The 17681-nt window shown below is 51.1% G+C and overlaps 1 protein-coding gene across 1 annotated transcript in view; it reads left to right on the top strand.

The window, feature by feature from the left end:
• The window catches only part of TEX11 (testis expressed 11), a 57650-nt gene that overhangs the window by 15564 nt on the left and 24405 nt on the right, over positions 1 to 17681 (top strand). Inside the window, exons 8-16 of the mRNA XM_054169554.1 lie at positions 503 to 560; positions 2140 to 2235; positions 5162 to 5243; positions 7245 to 7323; positions 9033 to 9184; positions 10572 to 10657; positions 11870 to 12007; positions 15359 to 15461; positions 16517 to 16641. Coding sequence (XP_054025529.1) covers positions 503 to 560; positions 2140 to 2235; positions 5162 to 5243; positions 7245 to 7323; positions 9033 to 9184; positions 10572 to 10657; positions 11870 to 12007; positions 15359 to 15461; positions 16517 to 16641 — 919 coding nt within the window. The remainder of the gene's footprint in view (positions 1 to 502; positions 561 to 2139; positions 2236 to 5161; positions 5244 to 7244; positions 7324 to 9032; positions 9185 to 10571; positions 10658 to 11869; positions 12008 to 15358; positions 15462 to 16516; positions 16642 to 17681) is intronic.

Here is a 17681-nt window from a genome sequence, read left to right on the forward strand (position 1 = left end):
CACAGGGAGGCTGGGGAGACACTGGCACAGGCTGCCCAGGGAGGTGCTTGAGGCTCCATCCCTGGAGCCATCCAAGCTCAGCCTGGCTGTGTCCCTGTGCAGCCTGCTCTAGCTGGAGCTGTCCCTGCTGCCTGCAGGGGGTTGGACAAGATGCCCTTGGGTCTCTCTTCCAGCCTGATGCAGTCTGTCAGCCCAGGCAATGTGTAACTGCTGCCTAGGACTGTATTATGTCAGGTGAGAATGAGAAAGCCTGGTAAAGCCAACTCCACTGTTTGAGGAGAAGATGCTAGAGAAGGTTGTGCAATAGGCTGAAGCAAGTGACCCAGGGCAGGTGTTTAACAGGAGGGTTTAGAAAGACAGCACTCCCTGTTCTCTAGTCAGAGTGAATGCTGAGATGAGCTTGTGTGGTTTCCTGCTGGTGAAGGATTAAGAAAGGGCAGGATTGTGTGGATCAGTAGACTTTGTCATCCCATTTAATTCTGCTTTATTCACCTATTGATAGCCAGAGCTATGACATTGGGAAGATGGACATGAAGTATTCTCTTGGCAAGGAAATGCAGGTAAGAAATAGAGCAAGAGGTAAAACAGAACCCCTGTCCTGGGCACTGCTGAGGTCACACCTTGAGTGCTGGGTTCAGTTTTGGGTCCTTCATTCCAAGAAGGTCTTTGAGGGGCTGGAGCAGATTCAGAGAAGGGCAACAAAGCTGGGAAGGGTCTGGAGAACAGGGCTGGGGAGGAGCAGCTGAGGGAGCTGGGGGGTTCAGTGTGGAGTAGAGGAGGCTGAGGGAGACCTCATTGCTGTCTACAGCTCCGTGTGAGGAGGCTGCAGTGGGATGGGGGTTGGGCTCTTCTCCCTAGTTTCAGGTGATAGGAGAAGAAATGGTGCCAGGGGAAGTTTAGGTTGGAGATTAGGAAAAAATTCTTTGCTGGAGGAGTGTTGAGGCACTGGAACAGGCTGCCCAGGGATGTGGTGGAGTGTGTGTGTGGTGGAAATGTGTGGCCGTGGCACCTGGGGACATGTTTTGGTGGCCATGGTGGTCCCCTTCCCCTTCCCCTTCCCCTTCCCCTTCCCCTTCCCCTTCCCCTTCCCCTTCCCCTTCCCCTTCCCCTTCCCCTTCCCCTTCCCCTTCCCCTTCCCCTTCCCCTTCCCCTTCCCCTTCCCCTTCCCCTTCCCCTTCCCCTTCCCCTTCCCCTTCCCCTTCCCTTCCCCTTCCCCTTCCCCTTCCCCTTCCCCTTCCCCTTCCCCTTCCCCTTCCCCTTCCCCTTCCCCTTCCCCGGGTTATCCTGTCTGTGCTGGTGTTTGCTGATGTTGTTCCAGCTGTTCATTTGTTCTTTCTATTGCTCTGCCAATTTCTTCTTGTCTCCACCCACAGGGGTTTGCTTTTTGCTCCCAGTTTCTCCTTTCAGGCTCAGGGGGCAGGGGAGGGGGAGGCTGGGTGTGAGTGGCTGGGTGGGGGTGGGCTGCAGGCAGGGCTGGGAGCAGGGCAGGCAGAGGAAGCACAGTGCCATGGCTGTGCTTGCTGGCAGAGCTCCATGTCTCACATCTGTAGCTACCCACAGGGCACATGGAGAAGATTTTGATCTCTTCCTCCTCACAGAACTCATTTGCACACAAGTGCCATGTGTGTCTTTATGGTGTGTTGTTTTCTCTCAGTGAAAGAGAGAAACCTTCTCCAGAAGGAGAGAAACTTCCTTCACTTTCCTTGTTGGGTCTGATTTCTCCAGGCTTCTGATTGTCCTTTCCCCCCTTTCACCCTTTTGTTCTCTGAGCTCCAGTTGAAGGGCTGGGTGCACTTCAGAACTGATATCAGGCAGGCATTCTTTTACTCACTAGAATAGAATTAACCAGGTTGGCAAAGACCTTCAAGATCCTCAAGTCCAACCTCTCACCCAGCACCATCTGATCACCTAAACCATGGCACCAAGTGCCTCATCCAGTCCCCCCTTAAACACCTCCAGGGATAGTGACTCCAGCACCTCCCTGGGCAGCACATCCCAGTGGCCAGTCACAGAGAGCTTTGATTTCTCATGACCTTAAATTTCAAGTGTTTTGCAGTCAGCCCCCTGCCCTCTTGTGGCTCTTTGTCCTTCTGCTTTCCAGAGATGCCTCTGAAACCTCCAACTTGTTTCCCTCCCCAGGCTAAAGTGCTGCGGTTGCTGGCTACAGCCTACTTGGAGTGGGATTGCAGCCTCCACCTTGACAAGGCACTGACAGCTATCAGCTTGGCAAATCAGGTAGTGAAGTGTTGCTGTGTTTGTGGGGTGCAACAGCTGAAACTCAAGCACTGCTCAATATCATAGTGTGGGCCACACTGCTGTGTTCCCCTGGACACCAGCTGGAGATGTCTCCTTTTGGTTTCAGCATGCTTTGGTGCTCCCAGCTTTTGTAGAGGGAAAGGTTTCCCTGCACACAGCTGCAGAGCTGTCCTGCTGCCTCACATCTGTCAGCAGTCAGGTCCTGTGTTAATGACAGTAAAAATTCTCTGGCATGTGTTCATGACAAGACTAAACCACAGTGTGGTGCACCTGAGATCTGTAGTAGCTGGCTTCAAACCTTCTCACACAATCACAGCGTGCTAGGGCTTGGAAGGGACCTCCAGAGATCATCCAGTTCAAGCCCCCTGCCAGAGCAGGACCACTTCAGGCAGGTCACACAGGAACACACTCAGGTAGGTTTTGAAGATCTCCAGAGCAGGAGACTCCACAACCTCTCTGGGCAGCCTGCTCCAGGGCTCTGCCAGTCTCACAGGAAAGTTGCTCCTCATGTTGAGGTGGAACTTACTGGGTTGCAGTTTGTATCTATTGCTCCTTGTCCTGTCACAGGACAAGGGAAAAGAGCCTGGCTCCTTCATCCTGGCAGCCACCCTTCAGGTATTTGTAGACACTGATCAGATCCCCTCTCAGCCTTCTCCTCTCCACACTAAACAGCCCCATGTCTCTCTTTGTAGCAGAGATGTTCCAGTCCCTTCATCATCCTCATAGCCTCTGTGGACTCCTCCAGCAGATCTTGAACTGTGGACTCCAAAACCGAACACAATATTCCAGGTGTGGTCTCCCCAGGGCAGAGTATAGGGGGAGGAGAAGCTCCCTAGCCCTGCTGGCCACACTCTTCATAATGCACCCCAGGACACCATTGGCCTCCTTGGCACAGGGCTCCATGGATTTACTTTTGCAAAGCCTTTGAGGTGGAAAGTGTTTTATTGCAATTTTGAGAATGTATCTTTTGCTCTTGTGTGAGGCTCTGGGTGACCAAAGAGCCTGAAAAATGCAGTGTTGGCTGGGAGCTGCAGTGGCAACCTTCATTGTTTCCATTTGCTCCCACTGCTCTTCTCCCCTGCATTTCCTATCACTGGAAGCTATTCTGAATTCTGCTCCCCCTCATTCCAGAGGGATCCAGGCAGTTCTCACACAGAAAAGCAGGAAAGGTTTCTGTCAGTCAGCTGAGCTCAGCTGCAATTTGAAAGGATCACAAATGGGCCACAGCAAAATGAGAATCATGTTATCTCCTGCTGTCATTGCCCTCCTGGTCACACAGAGAATTCATCTAGTTAGAAGAGATCTCCAAGCTCACCCAGTCCAACCCTCAGCCCAGCACTGCAGGCTCAGCACCAAACCCTGTCCCTAAGCACCAGGCCCACAGCTGCTGGAACACCCCCAGGGGTGGTGACTCCAGCACTGCCCTGGGCAGCCTCTTCCAGTGTCTGAGATCCCTTCCAGGGCAGAAATATTTCCTGCTTCCAGCCTGAGCCTGCTGCTGCAGCCTGGAACCATTGCCTCTGCTCCTGTCCCTTGCCACCAAGGAGCAGAGGCTGTCCCCTTCTCACTCCAACCTCCCTTCAGGGAGCTGTAGAGAGCAATGAGGTCTCCCTCAGCCTCCTCTTCTCCAGCCTGAACATCCCCAGCTCCCTCAGCCTCTCTTCTAGCCCAGGGGCTCCAGCCCCTTCTCCAGCCTCTTTGCCTTTTGCTGGACAAGCTCCAGCCCCTCAATGTCCTTCCTGCAGTCAGGGGCCCAGAAGTGGTCCTTTGGCAGTGTAAGATTAAACAGCAGAGGTGCCCACTGCAGCTTAGGAGAAAACATTGCCTGTTGCCTGCCTATTGCTTCAGCCATGAAGGTGGCATTGAATGTTGCTGTAGTGCTCCATAATGGACACAGACATAGCTCCATGCATGCAGAGTGGGATGGAGGCACCCCCAGCAGGTTTACAGATGGCACCAAGCTGAGTGGTGCAGCTGACACACCTGGGGGAAGGGGTGTCAGCCAGAGGGGCCTGGCCAAGCTTGGGAAGTGGTCCTGTGAGAGCATCATGAGGTCCAGCAAGGCAGAAAGCAAGGCCCTGTGCCTTGGCTGGGGCAAACCCCAGTATCAAAGCTGGAGAATGATGAGATTGAGAGCAGCCCTGCAGGCAAGGCCTTGGGGGTGCTGGTGGGAGAGAAGCTGGACAGCAGCCAGCAGTGGGCACTGGCAGCACAGAAGCCAGCTGTGTCCTGGGCTGTGTGGGCTGTGTCCAAAGCAGTGTGGGCAGCAGGTCAAGGAGAGGCTTCTGCCCCTCAACTCCACTCAAGAGACCTCACCTGGAGCACTGCATCCAGCTCTGGAGTCCTCAGCACAGGGAGACATGGAACTGGCAGGTCCAGAGGAGGCAGCAGAAATGACCCAAGGTCATCTGCTGTTGAGGCCAGGCTGATAGAGTTGGAGTTTTTCAGCCTAGAGAAGAGAAAGCTCCAGGGAGACCTTCTGGTGGCCTTCCAGTGCTTAATGGGGCTGATCAGAAGCTTCAGCAGGGCTTGTTGTGACAGGACAAGGGGTGATGGTTTGGACTAAAAGAGGAGATTCAGCCTACATAAAGAGAATTTTTTTACCCTGAGGCTGGTGAGGCCCTGGCTCAGGTTGCCTGGAGAGGTGAGAGGTGTCCCATCCCTGGAACCATTGCAGGTCAAGTTATTTGGGACTCTGAGCAGCCTGCCCTAGTTGGAGATGTCCTGTTGGCTGCAGGGAGGTTGGCCTGGATGAGCTTTAAAGGTCCCTTGCAGAAGCAGTCTGTGATTGTGTGAGTCCAGTGCAGAGTGTGATGCTGAGGTGTGTTCTCAGTGTGCCTGAGCCTGGTGGGATCTGGATTCTCCAAGCTCCTGCCCAAGCAGTGTCTTGTTTCCTGTTGTGCAGGAGGATTTGCACCCAGCAGGCCTTTTCCTGAAAGTCAAAATTCTCCTTAAAGGTGAAGCAGCAGATGAAGACATCAGCTCAGGTACCACAGCTCTGTGTAGCTTTCATAGGGTCTCTCCACTTCAAGAAGACTCCCAGGTGGCATTGGGTTGGTAGGGAAACTCCAAGAGCATCTTGTCCAAGCCCCTGCAGGCAGCAGGGACACCTTCAGCTAGAGCAGGCTGCCCAGGGACACAGCCAGGCTGACCATGAATGTCTCAGCCACAGCCCTGGGCAGCCTGTTGCAGTATTTCACCACTCTGAGTGTAAAGAACTTCTTCCTGCTGTGCTGAGTCACAGTCTGGGTTGTAGGTAGAAAGGAAACAAATACATCTCTGTCTCATGTGTTTTGGAGGAACCTTCATTAGCTGAATGTGGCTTTGGATCATGAGACACAGTAGTCAGTGTCCACAGAGGAGTTACCCAGCTGCTAATGTAGGTCTGAATGAAGCATGATGTGTCCCTGGGCAGCCTGGAGGTGTCCCTGCTGCCTGCAGGGGGGTTGGACAAGGTGACCAGGGAGAGTCCCTTCCAGGCCAGTGCCATCTGTGAGTCTGTTCTAAAGCTCTGGTACCAGAGGTTATTCAGTTTATCTAAGGCACATGAACTGTTCCTCAGAACTTGTTACATGAAGAGAATTTGTTTTTCTATTGGCATGAGAGAAGAAGAAAGATCTGGGGGGGGGGCTCTAATAAAGGGTAATGTCTCAGGACAAATTTCTTTCCATAAAGAATGGAATCTTCAGGTGAGGCTTGGTTCTCTTCATGGTTGGAGAGCATCAGAGGAATAATGAGGAATAAATGTAGGCTGAGGTGAGGAATTTCTTGCAGGGAGCTGAATGGTTTGAGTGCTGCCAGACTAGCAGGAATGGAAACTCCCCTTCAGGCTGCTGCTAGAGAACTGCAGCCAGCTTCCAAGCAGCAGCTTTTCTGTTGGCTTCTGTTGGGCACTTGGAGTTGTGCAGCCACAGTGCTCCTGTCAAAGCACTTTGCTTAGGTTTAGTAGCAGGAAGACTCCAGCCCATTTTCCAAGCACCTTTATCAGTGGCTGGATGTCTGCATTTTCTTGCAGGGCTGGCAGAAGTGTTGTGTCCATGCACTGTCCCTGCACTTCTCTGTGAAGCCCCTGCTGAGGTTTAGGCATTTGACTAAAATCTGGTACTGTGCATCGTGCCTTAGAAAGGCTTCCTTGAACAGTGCTACAGTCATGTCCATGTGCTCCTGCTCTGATCTCACCCAGCCTACAGAGGGCAGATCTCACTGTCAGACACACAGCACAACCATTCTTGAACCCTTATCTGCCAGCCACTTAGCACCAGCAGCTCAGCGGCTGCTGCTGAGGGATTAGGCTTAAGCAGTTCCCATTGCAGTGTGACACCAGCACAGCTGGAGCGTCAGTGCTTCCTGCTGGGTAAGGATTCCCAGCTTCACGGGTTGGAAGGGAGCCTCCAAGGGCATCTTGTCCAACCCCTGCAGGCAGCAGGGACAGCTCCAGCTAGAGCAGGCTGCACAGGGACACAGTCAGGCTGAGCTTGGATGGCTCCAGGGATGGAGCCTCAAGCACCTCCCTGGGCAGCCTGTGCCAGTGTCTCCCCACCCTCCCTGTGCAGAGCTTCCTCCTGATGTCCAACCTACCTCTGCCCTGCTCCAGTTCCAAACCATTGTCCCTTGTCCTGTCCCCACAGCCCCCTTCTGAACAGTCCCTCCCCAGCTGCCTGCAGCTCCCCTGCAGATAGTGAAATGCAGCTCTGAAGTCTCCCTGGAGCCTTCTCGTCTGCAGGCTGCACAGCCCCAACTCTCCCAGCCTGTGCCCATAGCAGAGGTTCTCCAGCCCTCTGAGCATCTTTGTGTCCCTCCTCTGGACCTGCTTCAGGGATCCATGCCCCTCTTGTGTTGGGTGTCCCCTAGCTGGACCCAGCCCTGCAGGTGAGTCCTCAGGAGAGCAGAACAGAGGAGTGGTTTTGTTCAGAGAAGCTGTAAGAGGTGAAGACAAATTGAGAGTCAAGTGCCTAAGTTGCTTAACTCTCCACTGCTTTATGTTGTAGCTGCTGCAGAATTCCTGCACCATGAGATGTCTTTAGACTTTTGTTTGAATACTGCCAAGCTGCTGCTGGAGCATGGAAGGTAGGAAAGCATCACTAGCTGGGGTGCACACAGTGTATGGGCTCTGTTTGGTTTCTTTTATAAGCAAGGGTCATCTGCTGTACAGTGATGGTTTATTTTGAATCAAAACTCACAGAGCAAGGAGAAACAGGTTTGAGAGAGCAAGGTGCCAGGGGTGATGTCAGCAGCAGAGCAGGGTGCAAAATGGTGAGTGGCAATGAACAGTGCTGCAGCCTCACTGTCATAGAATCACAGAATCAATAAGGTTGGAAAAGACCTCAGAGATCATCAAGTCCAACCTGTCACCCAACACCTCCTGACAACTAACCCATGGCTCCAAGTGCCACATCCCGTCCCCTCTTGAACACCTCCAGGGAAGGTGGCTCCACCACCTCCCTGTCATGGAGTCATGGAACGGTTTGGGTTGGAAGGGAGCTCCAGAGCTCATCCAGTCCAACCCCCTGCACTCAGCAGGGACATCCCCAGCTGGATCAGGTTGCCCAGAGCCCTGTCCAGCCTCACTTGATCAGGTTGCCCAGAGCCCTGTACAGCCTCACTTGATCAGGTTGCCCAGAGCCCTGTCCAGCCTCACCTGGAATAGCTCCAGGGATGAAGCCTCAACCACCTCCCTGGGCAACCTGTTGAATTGTTCCAGCAGCCTCCTGGTGCAGAACTTGTTCCTCACATCCAATCTCAATCTGCTGTGCTCTCATTTCAGACCATTGCCCCTGGGGCGGTCCCTGCAGGCCTTTAGGAACAGTCCCTCTGCAGCCTTCTTGTAGCCCCTTCAGGGACTGGCAGGCTGCTCTGAGGTCTCCCTGAAGCCTTCTCCAGGCTGAACACCTCCATCTCCCTCAGGCTGATCCTATAGCAGAGGTGCTGCAAACCCTTGATCATCTTCTTGGCCCCCCCTGGATCCACTCCATCAGGTCCAAGTCCTTCCTGTATTGAGGGCTCCAGATCTGGAATGGTTAAGATTCTCCCTATAGTTTTACTATATATATATGGAGTAATATATCTGGAGTGTTATATAGAGATATATTGAAGCTTGAGGAGGAGAGACTGAGACTGCAGGTGAGGAAGAAATTCTTGAGCGTGAGACTGGGGAGACTCTGGCACAGGTTGCCCAGGGAGGCTGTGGCTGCCTCCTGCCTGGAGGTGTTCAAGGACAGGCTGGATGAGGCCTTGAGCAGCCTGGGCTGGTGGGAGTGTCCCATGGTGGAAGGGGATGATCTTTGAGGTCCCTTCCAACCCAAACCTTTCTGTGAACCTATGAATCTGTGAGTCTGTAATTCCCTGGCTGAGGCCTTTCTTCCATCTTAAACAACCAACCCCCAGCACCAAACTTTGCAGCCCTAGAATCACTCTGGTGAAAAACAGTAGAAAGATGAACAAGTTACTGACAGAGGCAGGCAGGAAATTCTATCCTGGTGAGTGCTGCCTCATGATTAGCTATGGAACTGCTTCTGTCTTGCAGTGAATGCTGAATGTGTCTCTGTGAGGAGCAAAGTGCTGAGGATCTGTGCTGCCAGGCAGCAGAGTGCTGATAGGAAGCGGCTGCTGAATAGATGAAGTGCAGCCGATTCATACCTTGCCTCAGTCTGTCTGTGATTGTGTGCCAGTGCTCCTGATTAAAAGCATGCTGTCTGGAGGGAATATGGGATCTCACCAGAATGGGGAATTAACAGCTTTTCTTCTCCAGCCTCTTAAAAATGCATCTGTGTGAATAGGGAATCAGTGGGGCTTGAGTTCCTGAAAGCTGTTCCTGAACGATTTGCATCGTCACCCGACCTGGACAAAATCACCCTGCTGCACCTGGAGTTCCTGCTGCAGAACAGCAGGGAGCTGCTGGCCAAGCAAAAGGTGGAAGAAATCATCATTGGTCTGTACCCATCCTTTGCTGGTCTTTACTGAGAGCTGGGGTTAGGTGGCTGAAGTAGTCAATTCTGCTTAATTTCATCTTCCTCTCTAGCTGTGTTTGCTCTCCCTGATGTTGTTTTGCAAGGCAGCTCACAATTTTCGCAGCCATGATGAAGCTCAAGGTTAAATGAATCAAGGTCAATGCATCAGTGCAGGCTGGGGGCTGAGCTGCTGGAGAGCAGCTTTGGGGAAAAGGACCTGGGGGTCCTGGCAGACAGCAAAGGGCCCTGGTGGCCAAGAAGGCCAAGGGCATCTTGGGGGGCATGAAGAGAAGTGTGGCCAGCAGGTGAAGGGAGGTTCTTCTGCCCCTCTGTTCTGCCCTGGTTATGCCTCACCTGCAGTGCTGTGTCCAGTTCTGGGCTCCCCAGCTGCAGAAGAACAAAGAACTACAGGAGAGAGTCCAGCACAGGGCCAGGGAGCTGCTGAGGGCACTGGAACAGCTCTCAGCTGAGGAGAGGCTGAGAGAGCTGGGGCTGCTTAGCCTGGGCAAGAGGAGGCTGAGGGGAATCTGAGCAATGCTTACAGATACCTGAGGGCTGGGGGTCAGGGAGATGGGGCCAGGCTCTGCTCAGTGGTGCCCTGGGACAGGACAGGAGGCCATGGGCACGAAGTTGAACAGAGAAAGCTCTGAACATGAGGAGCAACTTCTTGACTTTGAGGGTGGCAGAGGCCTGGAGCAGGCTGCCCAGAGAGGTTGTGGAATTTCCTCTGAAGACTTCCAAGGCCCACCTGGATGTGTTCTGAGTGACCTGCCCTGGGTGCTCCTGCTCTGGCAGGGGGGTTGTACTCAATCTTCAGAGGTCTCTTCCACCCCCTGCCATTTTATGATTCTGTGTAAACTCTCTGCTAGAACAATTCCTCTTTCCTAGTGTGGACTCTGTGTGATTGATCCACGTGGGATGAGAAACATCAGAGGTTCTGTGTCCTGTTAATCCTTTGTCCATCCAGCCCTGTGTGGGTTTGTCAGTGTGAAAGCAGGGTCCTTGGCTTTCTTTGAGCAGCTGAGCCAGCTTCTCTCTGAGGTCTGTTGCTCCTGCAGCACAGCAGCACTTTGAGACTGCCAGATCTGCTGGAGGTGGGACCCTACTTCACCTAGAATCCAGCTAGGTACAAAAGCCACACTTGCATTGTTCAAACATGGAAATAGTTATTCCTTTCCTGCTTTGGGAGGGGTTACCTGTTGGCTTTTGTCAGAGGCAGGATAGGCACTAAGTCCTCACTGGAACTATTGCTGTGTCAGTGGGTTTGGTTGTGGGTTATGGGGACAGTCTCTCTCAAATAGTTTGGAGGTGCTTCCCCATGTGCCTCTGCAAGCCCTTGCCAAGTGCTGACCTGCAGTATCTTTTCAGGTCATTACAGTGGGAAACAGCTGCTGCCTGAAGCCTTGAACCAGCTGCACATCATCCTGTGGGACAGAGCTGCCAAACATTATGAGGTTTGAGACTAAACTTTGTTGTTTGTAGCAGTGAAGATGAAGATCTGCTTCTGCTGCCTCTTGGTTAGTGTCCAAGCTGTTACTAAGATCCCTGTTCCTGTGGGCACTGGTTTCACTTTTGTTCAGCTGGGTGCTGTCATCCTTTACAGCATGAGGTTTCAGGTAGCCTCATATCAAGGTTTGTACATGGGAACAGTTGCACAGAATCACAGAGTGATAGAAGTTGGAAGTGACCTCCAGAGATCATCCAGTCCAAGCCCCTGCCAGAGCAGGGTCACTCAGGGCAGCTCATGCAGGAACACATCCAGGTGGGCTTGGAAAGTCTCCAGAGAAGGAGACTCCACAGCCTCTCTGGGCAGCCTGCTCCAGGCCTCCAGCACCCTCACAGCAAAAAATTTTCTCCTCATGTTGAGGTGAAATTTCCTGTGATTGAGTTTCCATCCATCACTCCTCATCCTGTCACTGGTACCACTGAGCAGAGCCTGGCTGCATCCTCCTGGCAGCCACCCTGCAGGTATTTGTAGACATTTATCAAGTCTCTTCTCAGCCTTCTCCTCTCCAGACCAAACAGCCCCAGGTCTCTCAGCTGCAGCACCTCTGCTGTGAGGCCAGGCTGAGGGAGCCTGGAGAAGAGAATACTCCAGGGGGACCTCAGAGCTGCTTTCCAGTACCTGAAGGGATCCTGCAGGAAGGCTGCAGAGAGGCTTTTCCTGAGGGTGTCTGGAGACAGGACAAGGGGGAATGGTTGGGTGCTGAGGCAGAGCAGGGTTAGAGTGGAGCTGAGGAAGAAGTTCTTTAGTGTGAGGGTGGTGAGACCCTGGCACAGGCTGCCCAGGGAGGCTGTGGATGCCTCCTGCCTGGGGGTGTTTGAGGCCAGGCTGGATGAGGCTTTAGGCAGCCAAGTCTATTTGAGGCATCCATGCCATGGCAGGGAGGTTGTAGTAGATGATCTCTGAGGTCCCTTCCAACCTGAGCCATTCAGTGGTTCTATGGCTAGGCAAAGCATCAGGTCTGAGGAGTGTTAGCTGTGCTGTGGGGCCACTGATCAGTCTGCTGGGGGGGGTGTCCATCACCACATGCTTGCTGGCTAAATCTTTCCTGTCCTGTCACCTTCTAAAAACTCTTGGGGAAGCACAGGCAGCTTAATCCCCAGCCAGGCTTTGGGGCCTTGCTCTCTTTACTTACTGAATTCCTGGATTTTGCATTTCCTAGGCCAAAAGCTACTCAGCAGCCCTGCAGTGGTACAGTTACTCTGCCAGCTTCTACAGCCCGGGGCAGATCGACCCCAACCTGGGCAGGCTGCAGAGGAACATGGCCTCCTGCCACCTGCACCTGCAGCAGCTCCACAAGGTACGGGGCACAGAGGTGGGAGAGGCCTGCCTGACATGTGTGTGATGTGTGTGTGTGTGTGAGACGTGTGATGTGTGAGATGTGTGATGTGTGTGATATGTGTGTGATACATGTGTGATGTGTGTGATATGTGTGATACATGTGTGGTGTATGTGTGATACATGTGTGATACATGTGTGATGTGTGTGATACATGTGTGGTGTGTGTGTGATACGTGTGTGATACATGTGTGATGTGTGTGATACGTGTGTGATACATGTGTGATGTGTGTGATACGTGTGTGGTACATGTGTGATGTGTGTGATAAGTGTGTGATACATGTGTGGTGTATATGTGATACGTGTGTGGTACATGTGTGATGTGTGTGATAAGTGTGTGATACATGTGTGGTGTATATGTGATACGTGTGTGATATATGTGTGATGTGTGTGATGTGTGTGATACATGTGTGGTGTATGTGTTACACATGTGTGATGTGTGTGATAAGTGTGTGATACATGTGTGGTGTGTGTGATAAGTGTGTGATACACGTGTGGTGTATGTGTGATACATGTGTGATACATGTGTGACATGTGTGTGATAAGTGTGTGATACATGTGTGGTGTGTGTATGTGATGGGTGTGTGACATGTGTGAGATGTATATGATGTGTGTGATACATGTGTGTGTGATACATGTGTGATGTGTGTGATATGTGTGTGATACATATGTGATACATGTGTGTGTGATGGGTGTGTGACATGTGTGAGATGTATATGATGTGTGTGATACATGTGTGTGATGTGTGTGTGATAAGTGTGTGATGTGTGTGATATGTGTATGATACATATGTGATACATGTGTGTGTGATACATATGTGATACATGTGTGTGTGATGGGTGTGTGACATGTGTGAGATGTATATGATGTGTGTGATACATGTGTGTGTGATACATGTGTGATGTGTGTGATGTGTGTGATATGTGTATGATACATATGTGATACATGTGTGTGTGATACATATGTGATACATGTGTGTGTGATGGGTGTGTGACATGTGTGAGATCTGTATGATGTGTGTGATACATGTGTGTGATGTGTGTGATATGTGTGTGATGTGTGTGGTACGTGTGAGATGTACATGTGTGAGGGGTGTGTGTGTGATGGGTGTGAGACGTGTGTGATACATGTGCGATATGTGTATGTGATGGGTGTGTGATGGGTGTGAGATGTGTATGATGTGCGTGATACATGTGTGTGACACATGTGATACATGTGTGTGTGATGGGTGTGTGACGTGTGAGATGCATGTGATGTGTGTGATATGTGTGTGATACATATGTGATACATGTGTGTGTGATACATATGTGATACATGTGTGTGTGATGGGTGTGTGACATGTGTGAGATCTGTATGATGTGTGTGATACATGTGTGTGATGTGTGTGATATGTGTGTGATGTGTGTGGTACGTGTGAGATGTGGTACATGTGTGAGGGGTGTGTGTGTGATGGGTGTGAAACGTGTGTGATACATGTGTGATATGTGTATGTGATGGGTGTGTGACGAGTGTGAGATGTGTATGATGTGCGTGATACATGTGTGTGACACATGTGATACATGTGTGTGTGATGGGTGTGTGACGTGTGAGATGCATGTGATGTGTGTGATATGTGTGTGATACATATGTGATACATGTGTGTGTGATACATATGCGATACATGTGTGTGTGATGGGTGTGTGACATGTGTGAGATCTGTATGATGTGTGTGATACATGTGTGTGATGTGTGTGATATGTGTGTGATGTGTGTGGTACGTGTGAGATGTGGTACATGTGTGAGGGGTGTGTGTGTGATGGGTGTGAAACGTGTGTGATACATGTGTGATATGTGTATGTGATGGGTGTGTGACGTGTGAGATGCATGTGATGTGTGTGATATGTGTGTGATACATATGTGATACATGTGTGTGTGATGGGTGTGTGACATGTGTGATACATGTGTGTGACACGTGTGTGATACATGTGTGTGATACGTGTGTGATACATGTGTGATGTGTGTGATGTGTGTGATACATGTGCAATATGTATATGTGATGGGTGTGTGACGTGTGAGATCTGTATGATGTGTGTGATACATATGTGTGATATGTGTGTGATGTGTGTGGTACGTGTGTGATGTGGTACATGTGTGAGGGGGGTGTGTGTGATGGGTGTGAGACGTGTATGATTGCCCATTGGAATGTGCTGCCTGAGGAGGTGGTGGAGTCACCATCACTGGAGGTGTTCAGGAGGAGACTTGATGGGGTGCTTGGTGTATGGGTTAGTTGATTAGGTGGTGTTGGATGATAGGTTGGACTCGATGATCTTGAAAGTCTCTTTCAACCTGGTCTACTCTATTCCTATTCTATTCTATTCTATTCTATTCTATTCTATTCTATTCTATTCTATTCTATTCTATTCTATTCTATTCTATTCTATTCTATTCTATTAAGTCTGGGGAGGAGAAGGCTGAGAGGGATCTGATCAATGTCCATAAATACCTGAGGGGTGGGGGTCAAGAAGGGGCCAGGCTCTTTTCACTGGTGCCCAGTGAGAGGACAAGGATCAAGGGGTACAAGCTGGAACCCAAGAAGTTTCACCTCAAAATGAAGAGGAACTTTTTTGCTGTGAGGAGGCCTGGAGCAGGCTGCCCAGAGAGGTTGTGGGGTCTCCTTCTCTGGAGATCTTCCAAATGTGTTCCTGTGTGCCCTGCCCTGGGTGGCCCTGCTCTGGCAGGGGAGTCGGACTGATGGTCTCTGGAGGTCCCTTCCAACCCCTACCGTTCTGTGACTCTGTGCTCTTAGCTGCTGTGGAGGCCTCTCTGTCACCTGTCATTCCAATGGGGATCAGCCCCCAGGCTGTGTGCCCATGCCTCAGCAGATCAGGTTTCTTCTCAGACTAGAGGTCATCCTCTCTCCAGTGGTGAGATGAGCCCTGACAGAAGAAATCCCTTGATGTGTGTCATTAGAGCTTCCCACAGCACTCTTGACCTCTCCAGCTTTGGGGGTGTTAGACTTCACAGTCCAGAGTGACTGAAGGGAGTTTAATTTTCCAGCATTCTCAGGCATTCTCCTGCTTTCTGGTTTCCTGGCTCCAATCATGAGGGTTTGGCTTTGTCTTCAGGCTGGTCATTGTCAGCCTTTGGTGCCATCCTCTACTCTGTTCACTTGACCTTTCTTTCCAGGGATGATGCTGCCAGACCAGACTTGTTGAGCAATTGTATAAATCAATGCAACCTTTTGTGTCTCTTTGTAGCTCTCCTCTGCTGTGAATTGTGTTGCTGATTTCCAGATGTCATTGTACTGATCTCCTTTAATCTCTTCCCTGAGCAGGCTAGGGAGGCAGTTAAAGAAGCAGAGAGGTGTGATCCAGACAGCATCTTCACTAAATTCAGTGTCTACAAGATTGCAGTGATGGAGAAAGACACTGATAAAGGTAGGAGTTCAGGGATAAAGGGTCCACTAAAAATGAACCAACCCAGGAGTGCCAAATCTATCAGAAGATGCCAAGCAGAGCTGGGCTGCACATCTGGAGAAGGACCCAGCAGAGGGCAGCTGGGGTCTGGGGAGGCAATGAAGCTGTCAGGCGGCAGGCTGCAGCTGTCAGTGCTGTCTTTTCCACACCCTACATAGGATGTGGAGCTCATTGCCACATCTGGTACTGTTTGAATGCACCTCTGGCTAGCAAGTCTTGGATCTTCTGAGGAGCAGCAGCTGCAGTGGCAGCCCAAGGTGCAGGTGATTGTGGATTTACTGTTTCTAATATCCTTTGGGATGCATTTACAACATGAGCAATGATCCTGAGCTGAAGAAACCTCAACAGAACCATTCTGAATTGCTCTGGACATGTAGAGCTTGAGGTGACCAGAGAAGACCTGAGTTCCTGAGGTGACTTACAGATGGCACATCACTGAAGATCCTTCTTTCTAGTGAGCTCTGCCATTTCAGATCTTAATCTTAGCTCAAGTAATGAGAATCCTCTCTACACTTACTGAGAATATAAAGCAGCATGCAGAGCTTGTTTGCCAGTGGGGTTTGTGCCAATTCCTTGTTCTCTGTGCATCTTCTGAATGGCAGCAGCATTTGTGCACATGCACAGGCTGGGAACCACACAGCACAGTGTGGACACAAAAGCAGTAGCACCCTTAGCAGAAGCCAGGATGTGGGAGCTTGGAATCACATCCAGATGCTGTGTTAGAGGAAGGGTTCTGTCTTTGGTGACAAACAGAATGAAATGAGGGATGCCAGATGCAGTGACATTTGCATGGCATCCTTGTCTCCTTGCTTTAGGAGCTTGGAAGGCCTTTGGCACCTCTCTGGGAAGAAATGGATAACTGTGGAGGGGTCCTGGGCTGCTCAGGTGTTTGTGGCTTACTTTATCATATTAAAAACCCAGAGCCTTTCAGAAATCGTTTCCAAAGCTTCATTCAAACAGTAGAACTTTCCAGCTGCTGCTATTAAGAAAGTCACTTTGCCCTATGTGTGTTTCAGCTGTGGAAGCAGTGATTGAAATGGGGAAGCTGATGGAAAAGCCATCCCAATGTGAGGACAAGCTGAGAGTGGATGAAAATCCAGGCACTAACCTCCTGAGTTTAGCTGCTCAGATTGCTTTAGAGGTAGCTCAGATAACCTTGTACTCATTTGCTTTATTGATGTAACCTCTGTCACCTGGCCTGCTTTTCATATCTGTACCTACTTCATCTGTTGCTATTTCATACTCTGGGACCCAGGTCTCATGGAAGTGTGCTGTGGAATTCACAGATTGCATTGGCTTGGAAGGGAGCCTCCAAGGGCATCTTGTCCACCCCCCTGCAGGCAGCAGGGACACCTCCAGCTAGAGCAGGCTGCACAGGGACACAACCAGGCTGAGCTTGAATCTCTCAAGCACCTCCCTGGGCAGCCTGTGCCAGTGTCTCCCCAGCCTCCCTGTGCAGAGCTTCCTCCTGATGTCCAACCTACCTCTGCCCTGCTCCACTTTCAAACCATTGTCCCTTGGCCTATCCCCACAGCCCCTTCTGAACAGTCCCTCCCCAGCTGCCTGCAGCTCCCCTGCAGATATTGAAATGCAGCTCTGAGGTCTCCCTGGAGCCTTCTCTTCTGCAGGCTGCACAGCCCCAACTCTCCCAGCCTGTGCCCATAGCAGAGGTTCTCCAGCCCTCTGAGCATCTTTGTGTCCCTCCTCTGGACCTGCTTCAGGAGGTCCATGTCCCTCTTGTGTTGGGGGCTCCATATGTGGGCACAGCCCTGCAGGTGAGGTCTCAGCAGAGCCAATTGGCAGAAATTGATTCCACATGAAAAGAAACTGGGTTTTAAAATATTTCTTCAGGAGAAATGATTCTGAGTTACAGAGGTTAGTATCAGGGAAGGAGTTCTCAGTGAAATGTGATGTCTTTTTCTGCCTCTGGGATCTGATCTTTGGTATTGTAGGGGCAACCTGTGTTACCCTAAAGATCATCCAGTTCCAAGCCCCTGCCATGGGCTGGGACACCTCCCATGAGGCCAGGGGTGCTCAGCACGGTTGGAATTGTGCTTCCTAGAGAAGAGAAGAGGAGAGCTGCAAATGCCTTGACAGCTAAGTGAATGCTGGGTAGATTCTCTGCTTTTCATACAGCTGGGAACAATCTTGAAGCCTCTGAAAGCTCCCAGGAGCTATCAA

The sequence above is a fragment of the Dryobates pubescens genome, chromosome 18, assembly GCF_014839835.1.
Source record: "Dryobates pubescens isolate bDryPub1 chromosome 18, bDryPub1.pri, whole genome shotgun sequence".
Lineage (NCBI taxonomy): Eukaryota > Metazoa > Chordata > Aves > Piciformes > Picidae > Dryobates > Dryobates pubescens.